At 31.9% G+C, this 12,935-nt stretch overlaps 1 protein-coding gene and 1 long non-coding RNA gene across 2 annotated transcripts; one reads left to right on the top strand and one right to left on the bottom strand.

Annotated features, from left to right (window-relative positions):
• Positions 1–1,020: 1,020 nt before the first annotated feature.
• On the bottom strand, positions 1,021–7,475 carry LOC148283519 (uncharacterized). Its single transcript, XR_015825570.1, has 3 exons — positions 6,606–7,475; positions 4,801–4,886; positions 1,021–2,459 (listed from the first exon to the last, which is right to left on the bottom strand). It is a non-coding gene; the product is annotated as an uncharacterized LOC148283519 (long non-coding RNA).
• Positions 7,476–8,817: 1,342 nt separating this feature from the next.
• LOC148283518 (5-hydroxyisourate hydrolase) lies at positions 8,818–11,539 on the top strand. The gene is made up of 3 exons (XM_088243692.1): positions 8,818–8,957; positions 10,100–10,375; positions 11,407–11,539. Exons 2-3 carry the CDS (start codon positions 10,112–10,114, stop codon positions 11,494–11,496), a joined length of 354 nt encoding a protein of 117 aa, XP_088099818.1. The 5' UTR covers positions 8,818–8,957; positions 10,100–10,111; the 3' UTR covers positions 11,497–11,539.
• Positions 11,540–12,935: the final 1,396 nt, after the last annotated feature.

The following is a 12,935-nucleotide window of genomic DNA, read 5'->3' as shown; positions in this document are numbered from 1 at the left end:
CGTACCGGCTCTGTGATTGAAAAAAAGATTTGACCTGCTTTGATTCTAATCAGCAAAAATTAAAAATACAGAATCTTTTTCAACCCAATTACGCTCCAATAATAAGATTTATCGCAAATTTAAATTACGAAATAATCATTAAAAATTGTAAATAAAAAACATAATATAAGATTGCACAAATGATATGTTTAAGTTTTACATAATTTATAAGATTTTACTTGATATTTTATAATTTATTTATTATGTTTTTTTGTGAATGCCTGTGTACATTTTTTCAATTTTTAACTTTAATTGGGTCACACAACAAGCTCGCTTAGTTGTCCAGACATCCTATTCAAATAATTACATTTAAAAAAATCGATAGTTTTACTTGTTTCCTTACAATATTAATAATTACATTGATAAAATTGTTTTGGGCGAATTTTAGAATCAAAACTACGAAAGTATCTTTTAATCAAACCAATATCATTGAATTCAGATTAATTAATTGCTCAACCTCATTAATAACATTAAACCCCCTTTATCTCATAAATAAATTGATTTGGTTATACATATTTTATAGCACATTTTTGTTAGAAGCACACTCGGGGAGAATGACGTGTGATCTCAAATTGACGTGTCATGTGAAATTGACATGTCGCTAAGTGCGAGCCGTTACTTTATATATTTTCAATGTTATTTCTACTACTACTACTACTACCATCACGCCATTTCCCCGTAGGGGTAGGCAGAGAGAATGGACCGCCACACACGTCTATCCTGGCATACACTCCTAGCCTCTTCCACATTCATACATCTTGTCATACATGCCCTTCGGTTCTGTCTGCTTTTGACATGACCAGACTTAAGATTTTGGTTTATCTGATCATGCCACGTCTTCCTTGGTCGTCCTCGTCTAACGTTGCCGTTCATTTTGTTATTGTTTTGAATGTTATTTCTGATTAGTGAAAATACTTTATTAGCTTTTAGTTCTGAGATAATTATTAGCAGCTTGCTTACCACATGCCGCGCACCGCATCTGAGGACATAAGTCTCCTCGGCGGTGCCCACATACACAGAAAATTTGCGTGTTGCCGAACGAGAAAAGCTGCCCGAAGGATCTCTCTGTAATCTGGAAGCCTTAACTTCTCTGCGCTGAAAGAATGTAATCCAGAAGTACATAATATGCACTCGTTGGATTGAGAAAGGAGGCAAGTGAATTCTTTACTGACTGGGATTAAACTGATTGGGAATGATCAATTCGCCGAAATGATTCGGTCACTATAAACATGTTTGTCTGCGCTGCGTCCTTCACACAGCAATGTGAACACAACACTAATCGCGTCGCTTCTTCCCTATTCTGTTCTGTCCTATTCCCACCCCAATGTTGCGTTTTTTTTAATGCAGAAAGATGGATAATGTTCATTGAACTCGTTTTGTGATCTTAACTCATTTTAAGATTTTTTTGAGTCAAGTCGTTTTCGTCCTAAAGATGCAATATCCATAATAAGTGATGTTTTGAACCAATAGGCGAGTACGGATGTACGCATTAGGGTGGGTCGATATTTTTTTTTCTCTAAATCTTGAAATGAAAGGGGTCTTAAAAGTTGAATTGCAAAAAATATCAAAAAAACATTTCATACGACTTTTAGCCCTCAACCAGAGCTTAAAGTTTTCGAAAAAGCCAATTTTTCGCGCTAAACCGGCTGTCATTTCGTATTTAAGTAAGAATATCAGTTCAATTAAATTTTATAATGTGCATTAAACCTTATTAAATAAGCATCTAGGGGTGTGAGTTGCACTTTGTGTTGTAATAAATTATTAGCATTGTTTTAAAGAGCCATTGTTTTCGTCAATATCAGCCAGGCGCTCAACGGAATCAGTTCCGCGGAGTGTAAATTTTTTGCATTTCGGTAGTTTTAAAACGTGTTCGAATTTGAATTGTGATTAAGGTATATCGTTACTAACAAAACAATAATTTATCAATTTACAATTAGTTGAGGGCCAAAAGTAGTATGGAATATTTTTAAAATAATTTTTACGTTCAATGTGATCCAAAATACAATTTTTAGACACCTTTCATTTTGAAGTCTAAAAAATAAAAAAACTTCATACATCATCAACACACTTTTCTTCGGGTGTATTGGGATGAACCCAGATTTCAGAATATTTGATATTTTACTGAACACGACCCACACTAGTCCTCTTCTTCTTTGTAATTCAGCTTCCAAATTTCGGACAACAGACAAATGGACAGAAAAAAATACGACCACTCTACTATTTTATAATTTATTACATTTATAGATGCATCTCAGAACATAATGCTAATAATTCAAATGTTATATAACTCCATTACTGTTGGTGTGCGGCAATGCTTCATACATATCTGCTAATTTTCTTCTACATTATGTTCTTAATTCTTCTTTCATTGTTTACATAAAAGGCAATCAAAATGGCTGCCCCGAGAATGCAAACAGAACCTAAAAACATATTTCGTTATTTATGCATGTAAAATGGAGTACTACAAAAAAATTACCAATTTAATATTTACTCTTTCAACTTATATTTAATTAATGTTTCTTAAAATCAACAATAACAATATAATTAAGGGGACAAGAAAGGTTTCAACGGCTGAAAACTGGGTGAGATTCGAATGACGTTTGTGGACGAACAAATGAACATAAACAATTTTTCTTTTCGGCAAGTTTTTTTGTGCATTCTTGAAAAACAAAACAAGTTTCGAAATTTTCAAAAATACTAATAATTGGGAGGTATATTTATATCTAAAGGCGACCGCAAACTGCTTTCTTCTTGCCGCGATTCCGGGTGAACGAGTTGAAGTTTTTATTTTATTTTCTTAGCGCCATTTTGTTGATGAGAACTCTTTCTGTAGAATGAATCTAAATTCTATAAAGAATCGTTAAAATTAGAGCAATGGCGACCAAGAAATAAAAAAAATAAAGAAGAATTTATGTTATTTGTGGTTAAAACGGTATTAATTTATTTTTTTATTTGCAGACATTGGTTTGGTTTATGTAATACATCTTTATCTTCAATTTAAAAAACAATCAATTCGATATCTTTAACCGTTCTTGATTCATCGCGGCAAAACTAGCGGAAAATGATGTTCTAAGCAAAACGCTGTCAAAGTTTTGAAACAGGATGAGAGGCACTCTGCCGGTCGCGCACGGCCCTACATTTTTGGCTCTCCTGAACTCAATTTTGCTAATATCAACGTTTTTATGCGTCAAATGTTCTTAAAAGATTGTAAAACCGATTATGGAAAAAATCAAACACCGATTTCTTCTAAATTTCAAACCTCTCTGGTCCCCCATTGATGAAATTTGTATATACATATTTAGACTTGTATGTAATACATATTTTTTTCATTCTGAAATTTTGACCTTAAACAGGATCCTTTACTGCCCAAATTTTCGAAAAATACGTACTATTTAGGATACCTTTATGTAATTAAAAATCTTACGTAAAAAAAAAATATTTTTATATTTTCCTCTGATTTAATCCGTCCTACCATATTTTTACTTTTGAATCTATTTACATCGAAGTTATTATTTATTGAATTGATGTTATTTGTAAATTTAATTTTAAGATTATTATTTTTATGTTATTAGACATCAGTGTGTAATATCTAGTAGAACCAAAAAATGTTACGCAATTTTTAAAGTATATAATCTTTGTATGTGCAATGAAATAACAAAAAACAAAGCTGAAGTTTTAACATGTTATTATATTGTGCCGGTTAGGGTCAGATATTTGAAATATCACTTCGCGTCCTTCCAACAGAAGAAATATTACTAATGATTGACCTGTTAATTCTATACGAATAGTTAGGTAAATATCTAAGGTATGCAGTGGTTGGAATTTCAAATTGAAATGTTTAAAATTCCATGAGAAACAAATGCAGGAACTTAAGTAAAAACTCGCGAATATGCATTTCTTGTCATGATCCGTGCGCCTGTTACGGACTATGAAAAAGTACTTTCGTAATCCCAGATCAAATATGTTTAAAAAATACCCAAAACACATCAAAACCCCTGAAGTAATTAATTTTTCAAGTACATTACAAGTACATAATAATCTACTGATTCCCTTCATCAAATTAAATATATTTAATTAATGTGTAAATTTGATTTTAAAATATTATCTAGTAGAACAAAAATCTGTGAATGATGATTTTATTTAAAAAAATATATTTTTATTTTTATTTCCTTACGTTAATTAATGAACACTAATATTATTAATTAATATTACAGTATACATTAATTAACTAATGCTTACAATAAACATAACATCTTTTAGATCTAAATTTGTTGCAACGGAGAGGTAAAACATTTTTGAGACGAGGATATGGAAATCTAGGCATGTACAGGGCTTACGACCTGTCATTGGCTGGTGTAAGTGGCCACTTTACACGCTTTGTAACATTTGCCATTCTGCCCATGTTTAAATATCCACATTTCCACAACTCTTCCATATATTCACTTTTGTGAAGTAAAAGAGCTGAAACCTTTATCGTGTGGATGAGATTCATCCGGCTGAACCAATTTACTAAGCAACGCCTGAAAACAATTTTTCAATTTTTGTACTAAACTTCTTCTTTTACCAATTAGTTTGATCAACAATGATTTGAGTGTGTCCAAATGTTTACAGACGTGCTGGATTTCCTCCCTAGGGAGGAAATCCTGCCTTCCATTTGGATATACTCAAAGCATTGTTGATTATTTTTATCGGTCATTTGGTTAAAAATAAACACGCCCATTAATTAATTTATTTATACATTATTTGAGACATAAATCCCACCTCCGTGGAATAAAAAGTCCTGCGTTGAGATGGGACGAGCAATTAGTTGACACAGACACATGAGTATATCACCACAAATATAGGATCTGAAACATAAAAAAATATTTTTTTACGACATATATATGACATATCAATATGGTAAACAGTAAACTCAAACATTCGGAAAATCATCAAGGAGTTTCCTACTCAAATCCCTCCCACTAAGGAAAATCCAGTCCTTAACTCCTTTCTTGAAAATATTTTTTGTCCTTGAGAGCTTAATACGCTCTTCCAAAATATTGAACACCTAAGACTCCTTTTGGTACCCGTGATGATGAAATTCTCTGCACGTGTCCGGCCTATCTCAGCCTGTTTAGTCTATTTATACATATGCAATACAGTGGTGGATTTTAGTATCCTCAAATATCATATATCATTACACTCCGTACCCATAATTTGGCACGTATATTAACATGTTAAAATTTTAGCTGGTTTTAAAACATACATCCCCAATACATCTCAAAAAGAGTTACAATGGGAGTTATTATAATATATATCGTATAATTAATGCTTTATATGTGTTTTATCACCAAAGAGTAATAATTTTACATCTGAGAAAAGTTTATAATTTTTAAGTTTTCATCAAACATTTTGAATCGAATAATGTAAATATAATGTCTCATATATAAATTTGTTATTTATAATAATTTTCATGCTTCGAATTGTCGTATTTTCTTTGCGCACATGAATGATAGAAAAGTTAATAGCTATCGTGGTTTCTTGATATAAGTCCTTTGTATGCAAATGTTGAAGAAACAATTTTTTTGTACTTTGTCAAAATTATAATTATTTGTTTAATTCTTTTACCTGTTCCAATCTGTTTTGTTAAAAATCTAAGGGTTTTAAGCACACTCATATAAAAATGTGAGGAAATAGGGGGTAAGAATGGTCTCATCAGATTACGTTAATTTGTCATTTAAAATTTTCACAATATTGGTTATCACAATATACACAAAACCAAGAGTGGTTTAAGATTTCCAAGTCAGGGAAACTGATGCCAACACCTAATTGACCAATTATTTGTTTACTGTTGTAATAAAACTTTCTTTTACTACACAGATAGAACGTGTTATCAACAAATCCTTAAAACTCCTTGAATTTATTAACAGAAGCACAACCTACTTCAAAAATATCAATACACTTAAAATTCTCTTCTGTTCCCTAGTTCGCTCGCACGAGTATTCCTTTGTTATCTGGTCTCCGTATTATGATGTTCACATTAAAATATTGAAGCAGTTCAACATCGATTTTTAAGAAAGATAGGCTGGAGGTTGGGCTTATCCAGAGACCAATATACGCATAATGAGTTAGAAACTAGCTTAAATATGTCTTATCTTCAAGACCGTCGATATAAATCCGACCTTTTAGTCCTATTTAAAATGCTTAACTCACTCTTGCGCCTGAACTACTGAGCTCAATAAAATTAAATATCCCAACTAGAAACTTTAAAAAAGACTTACTCTTTCATACTGCCGATAACCATAGAACTAACTATGGTTTTCATTCCCCTATGCCCAGAATTCTTAGGTCTACCAACAAACATACCAGTCTTGATTTCTTTGATGACAAGTTGTCTTCTTTCAAACGATCACTGAATCAAATTCAATTATAAACACCTCTCTCCCGCTTCCACTCCCACCAAGTCTACTATATACCATTGTGTCTTTCTATTTTATTTTATAATAATTTTCTATGTATACATACGTCCTTAAAAATGGCAACTAAGCGTATTTATAAATTAATAAATAATAAAAAATAAGTCTTACCCATTCAAAAGTCTATTAGATGTTGTCAGTTTTAGAGACTCGTCCCGACTCATCTTTTTTACCTTTTTTCTCACATGACAGTTGACAAAACAATTAAACTCTATAATCTCTTTTTATTATGCTCTTTTTTAAATAAATTGATAATCATAAACTAGCTAAAACAATATGTTAAAACATATTCATTTAATTGAATAGTTTAAATAACACTATTTTTCTTTTTTTATACTTCAAAGGATTGATGTAAATTTCATTTGAGAGTCTTTAAAATTCAAATATTGTTTTTATTGCTACAAAAATGGAATATACAGTGGGACCTCTATATTTGTTTAGATTTATTGTTTGATGTTTTTCTTTTTACATCCAGTTTCTAAGTGTTTAAACATTGTTTTACTGACCTTAATTCAAAAATCAATCGTGCATTTATGTTATTGAAAATATATTGTTTAATTTTATTATTTGTTTTTAAAAAAAACTAGCGAATGTATGTTTATTTGAAAAAGTACATTATAAATATGTTTTATTTAAAACAACGACGGAACGTACCATTGTCTGTTATTTACAAGGCACTTACTTCAATATTTTATTTTATGGTTTCACTTGAAAGCACTTGAACATGTTATAAGCTTGTTTTTCAATCAAAACTAGTGAACAAAGAAAAAAAAGTATTTTTTATGATTTTTATGAAGTTTTTTGTACTTCTTAAATTTAGCGGTGTATTATTTATGTGATTAAATCATTTTTTCAAAGTAATGTATTGATTCTAATCGAGATGTCGCATTTTTACCTACCAAGAGATTCTTTTAAATGTACTCATTTTATTGTATTTTTAAAATAAAGCCTGTAAAATGTCACATTTATCTATTGTAAGGGCATAGTTTCGATAAATAATGAATTATCAATTATAATTCTAGTATAAAATATAATTATGTAATAAAGTCTAGTTGTAAGGTATTAGAAGTATCTAAAGATTATAATTGGTATTTATTGTACCAATCTCACCAATTATTATTATAATGAATAATGAAAACACACAAATAAATAAAAATAAAATAAACTTGTTTTTCTTTCTGCCGTAGGTATTGTTAAATGCTAGTACACATGAACCCATAGATTTAAGTCCATATATCATCTTAATCCGAATGGCACGGTAAAATTGTAGTGAATTGACGTTTATTAGATTCGTTTGTACCTATTTAAATTTGATAATATATGTGTTTTTTCTTTTTTTTTCTAAACTCCATATTTAATGTTTTTTTAAAAAAAAACAATAAAAATGTCCAGGTTAACATAGTAATTAAAAAGAATAAATATGCATTAGCGTTTTTATAATTTACCCAAATATTTCAATTTTGGTGTCCATTTTCAACGAGTTGTAAATTGCTCGCTATTAGAAAATGAATATCAAGTTGAGATAGAGTGGGGTTCGAACATCGGACCTCTGATACGTGAGTTCGCAACACTAGCCACGGGACCACAACTCGATTTAAATAATATAGTAAAACTAAACAAAAGAGATTTTGATGACAATTTTATCTTAATCATTGTTTAAATTTAGTAAGTACTCTCAGGTAAAATCCTGCAAAAATGGAAATCGACTGGAGATTAGTCGGTATCATGGTGTAGTTAATGCATTTGCCGGGCATTAAATAAACAAATAATTGTAAAACAATTGATCCACCCTACTGTATTTTATCATGCCGTGAAGATTTTTGCTGTGGTATGAAATGTAATGAAAAGGTAAGTTTCTTTTTGAAAATTTTTAATTACAGAAATTACCTATTGGGAAATAAAAAAACGAAAATGGTCAATGGTAAAGCAGTTTACTACATGTTAGCAAATAACACAACCAAATACTAAAGATGCTACTCTTTTCAAAATATTTGTCGGTATAACAAATTTCTTCAAAAATGGTAACAGTTTTTCATCAAGAGGTGGCGGTACGATGCAGATTTCACATCAATATGAAATGTCAAAACTAGCAATTGTAGACAATAATAATATTTATGTTCATGTGATAATGTAATATGTAATATATGCGTGAATACAATAAAAAATTACGTTTTTGTAACTTCTGTTTAAATTCTTAATTCAGGGTTAAAAATAAAAGTAACTGCTGAATTATTTGTTTCTATATTACATTGTGAAATCTCGCAGCAAATGAAGTCATTAAAACTTCAAAGAAATATTCTCCCTTATCTAAGTAGATAAACGAGTTTTAAGTCTTTAACCTCCAAAAGTCACCTCTTGAAACTAATCTGAAAGCAATTCGAGTCTCTGATTAATGTTAGCATTAAAAATACAGCGACGTTAACATTTGATATTCTAAAAACTTTTTGAGAAACTACATAGTAGGTATGTAAAATTTTTTGTATTTAATTTACTACTCAATAAAATTATACTCGAGTGTTCCTAGTTCCATTTACAATTTTTAAATTGTTTATAGCAGATATTAGCTGTAGCCCTCTAGCTTTTGTACTAAAACAAACTTTTTAAACAAATTTACGACGCTATGTAAAAAACAATGTTTTACTTTATTCTTTTTTATTTCGAATCTTGAAATACGGCACACATAAACATCATACTCTTCTTATTTTTATTTTTAGAAATAGGGGTCAGTGCTATACTTTAAGCTCCTGACGTGACTGCTACCTGTGAAGATCTATTGTGACGGGTCCCTGTAAATAGTTCTCGCCCTCCAAACCCAATTCTATAAAGAGCCTGGCTACTGTGTGGAAGGCGAGAGCTCTCATTTTGCTAGCCCAGATCTGTAAAGTATCAGGCTATTAAGTAGGGGACAAGCTCTTTAACATCCTCATGTGTAACCAGTGGCCCCCCGAGGATGAGGCTTCTCTTAAGTAAAAGCATCACATTCACATATATGTGTATAGGTGTTTCCTCATCTGCACTGCAGAACCTACATCTAGAAGTTTCGGAAAGGTTCATTCTAGCAAGGTGTTAGTTCAATCTGCAGTGCCCTGGGCGAGCTCTAGTGATAACCCTCACTTGATTTCGGCTGAGCTTTATTAGGTCGAAGGCAAACCTTTGCATGTACCCTTTTATCAGTTCCTTCCCATGGTGCTGACCAGGTACTTTTTTCCAAAGCATTACGATCTGCTTCCTGGCCCATGACCTTAGCTCGTTACGAGGAGCGAAGTTACAATGCGAGGGTTGATGGATGCAGAAAATTAGGTACACATGGCATGACAAATTGCAAATTCAACAAACACTAAACTTGAAGATGGACATGTCAAAAGCCGGAATAATCGTGTGTGTATGAAAAGATGTATCAGTGCAGAGGAAGCGAGGTCTGTATGCAAATACAGAGTGATATGGCGTTCTATCCTGTCTGTCTATCCCTAAACAAACTGCGCAATAGTTTGTTTTTGTTATTATTATAATAACTGAACTGAGCACTGTAAATTCCTAGACATCCATTTTCCTTTTTTATAGAGTCTCTGTTGCAATACCCACTAAGTTCATTTATTTATTTACAGCTTTTAACAAACATGTCCGTCACCAGGCCACCGATTTCCACTCACATTCTGGACATTTCTCAAGGTAAACCGGTCTCCGGATTAGAGGTGACTCTTTACTCATTAAAGGGGACTGATGAATGGACAGAAATAAAGCGGGCAACTTCGTCTGATGATGGAAGATGTGCTTCATTTTTGACCAGGGAAGATTTTAAGGCTGGGACTTATAAATTCAAATTTGAAGTTGGAAAGTATTTTAAAGCCAAGGGGATTTCAACATTCTATCCATTTATTGAGGTAACTTTCAATTTTATTTTTGATTTATAAAAAATATTTTCCAACCAATAATGCATAATGAAACACACAGGTTACATGCGCAAAGTCGATGCCATTTTTATCCATGGATAATGACCTTCTTTTACTAATCTCTTCACAACCATAGAGGTTTCAGCTCTTTCACTTCACTAAAATCAAAAGATGGAAGAGTTGAGGAAATGTGGATGTTTAAACATAGGCAGAATGGTGAATGTTACACAGTGTGAAAAGTGGACACATAAACCAGCCAATGACAGGTCATAAGCCCTGTAAATGCCTAGACTTCCATATTCCCTTCTCTAAAATGTTCGCCATTCCTGTTGTAATTTGTTAATCTTAACGACTCCTTGGGGGGTGAAATCCTGTCTTTTGTCTACAAACATTTGGATAAACTCAAAATATTCTAATTATATTATTTCGTAGATTCTATTCCAATGTTTGTGTACAAAATAAATGTGTTTATAGGTAAATGGCAATTCATTCCATATAACAAAAAAAAACATAGCCTTTTTTCTTCTTCTTTGTGGTGCCTTATCAGGTCCCCCCGACGTTGGCAATCACCAAAGCGAAAGCATCTCGGTCCTGCGCTAATCCGAGGCCAGGACAACTGCTTGTTGGATGTACTCGCCATAGTGATTCCTAGGATAAGATGACCAGAGTGGTTTCCCGTTGCCTTCTCTGGTGGATTTTTCTGTCAGGGTTACCTTCCCTTAGCTGGTAGGTTCTGGTTTGGAGGCGCCAGAAACTCGCCTTTCATCCTCTCGTTAGCTGCTGTGATCACACCGTTACGAGTATGATCCCATTGCCCGGGGTTCGCAACGTGGACGCTAACGAGTTGAACTAGTCAGTAGTGTTGCCGGTGGAATGCAACTGGGCATTCGCAGCATTTAATAGAATCACACCCTCTAGCAAAATGCGATTCACTGCGACCCTTCTGGCGGTTTGAAGCCTTCTTCAATAATGTAATATTATACACTTAATTAAAATACATTTTTCATTATTTATTTTTTCAGATATATGTAAATTGTACCTCAGCTGAAGAACACTACCACGTACCGTTACTATTGAGTCCCTTTGGATATTCAACTTATAGAGGAACATAAAACATTATATTAATAAGTTAACAAATAAAAATCCTTAATTGTTGTTTATTTATTTATTTATTACACGGCACAAGTACCTTTTACAATATAAAACACAACACTATAGTGAGTTAAGTTACAGAAATGAATATAAAAGACTTTGGTCTATGCCAGTTTACTGTAAATTCAAAGTTGTATATCGCGTCTGTTTACGCTGCTCCACGTTTACTGACCGCTGCACGTATAACACTATTTCCCACCAAATGAAAGATAAGTTCCGAAGCCTCAGGTTGAAAGGAACCCAAGACGGGTGGTCAGTGCCACATATAGTGTATACCAGTGCGAGCCGTGATCTATTTTATAGGTAATCTACAAAAAAAAATATCATTAATTTGTCCCTACATATAAATACGTAGTATGTAAATTATTATTTTTTTATTATTTTTTTATTTTTGTTTTTTACAATATACATAAGAGATAAAACAGAGTATTAAAAAAATAAATCATAATTACATAGCAATGAAATGCATATTAATAGTAAAAATTGTAAACAAAAGAATCCCACAAAGGCATGGCCGGTTCGTGGGTATACAAGAAAATGCAAATGAATTTTTGCTCCTCTAATAAATAATGGACAGTTATAATATATTTGTGTAACATAAGAAAGAGATAATAAAATATTCTGTAAAAGATTATATGGGGTTTTTTTATAGTAATAAAAAAAGGAAATAAAAAAATATTTAAAAAAACATAAAAATATTCCTTATTAAAGGGCAACAAAATTTATCATAGAAAAAAAAGAGTTCATATCTTTAGTTTGAATCCAGGATAGTGCGTGTTTTTAAAAGAAGGAAAATTTTGAAAGTTTGGGATCATTGAAATATAATCAGTAAAAAAAGAATTAAAAATTTTTGGGCCTATAAAATATGCATGTCTCTGTGAAAGCCTCGTTTTACAATGTGGTATTTCCAACACACGATTCCTTCTTTGACTTGATTTATTTGAATTACTTGTAAATAAATTTTGGTTCTTAAATAAATATATATATTTTAAACATTGAAAACAATATGTTTGTCTTAGGTCTAAAAGTTTAGCTTCTTGGAACAATTGGAAAGAGGGAAAAGTGCGATTTTTGTGAATTTAACGTTTAATAATTTGTTTGGTTCTGTGAAAATCAGCTCAAACAACAATAAAGCTACGTATATCGTAGCTTTATTCTATACTATTTTGATAAAATACTTGACCACAATGACATTCAGCGGATATTTCCATTGTGATTTCAATGTCAGCACTGAGCACTGGCCGATTCCTTTTGAAATGAATTATGCCAAAAACAACCACTGTGAACGCCACATGTCCTATGTTATACATAATATGTCAACGGTATCCTATCAAAGAAAAATAGTCCTTCGGAAATAATCGGAGAAAATCTTCAAATAATATTTGTAATCTGCAAGCTT

The sequence above is a fragment of the Micrasema longulum genome, unplaced genomic scaffold (assembly GCF_059751315.1).
Source record: "Micrasema longulum isolate JH-2025_06_02 unplaced genomic scaffold, ASM5975131v1 h1tg000225l, whole genome shotgun sequence".
Classification (NCBI taxonomy): Eukaryota; Metazoa; Arthropoda; class Insecta; order Trichoptera; family Brachycentridae; genus Micrasema; species Micrasema longulum.
This window is presented reverse-complemented; position numbering and strand designations above follow the sequence as displayed.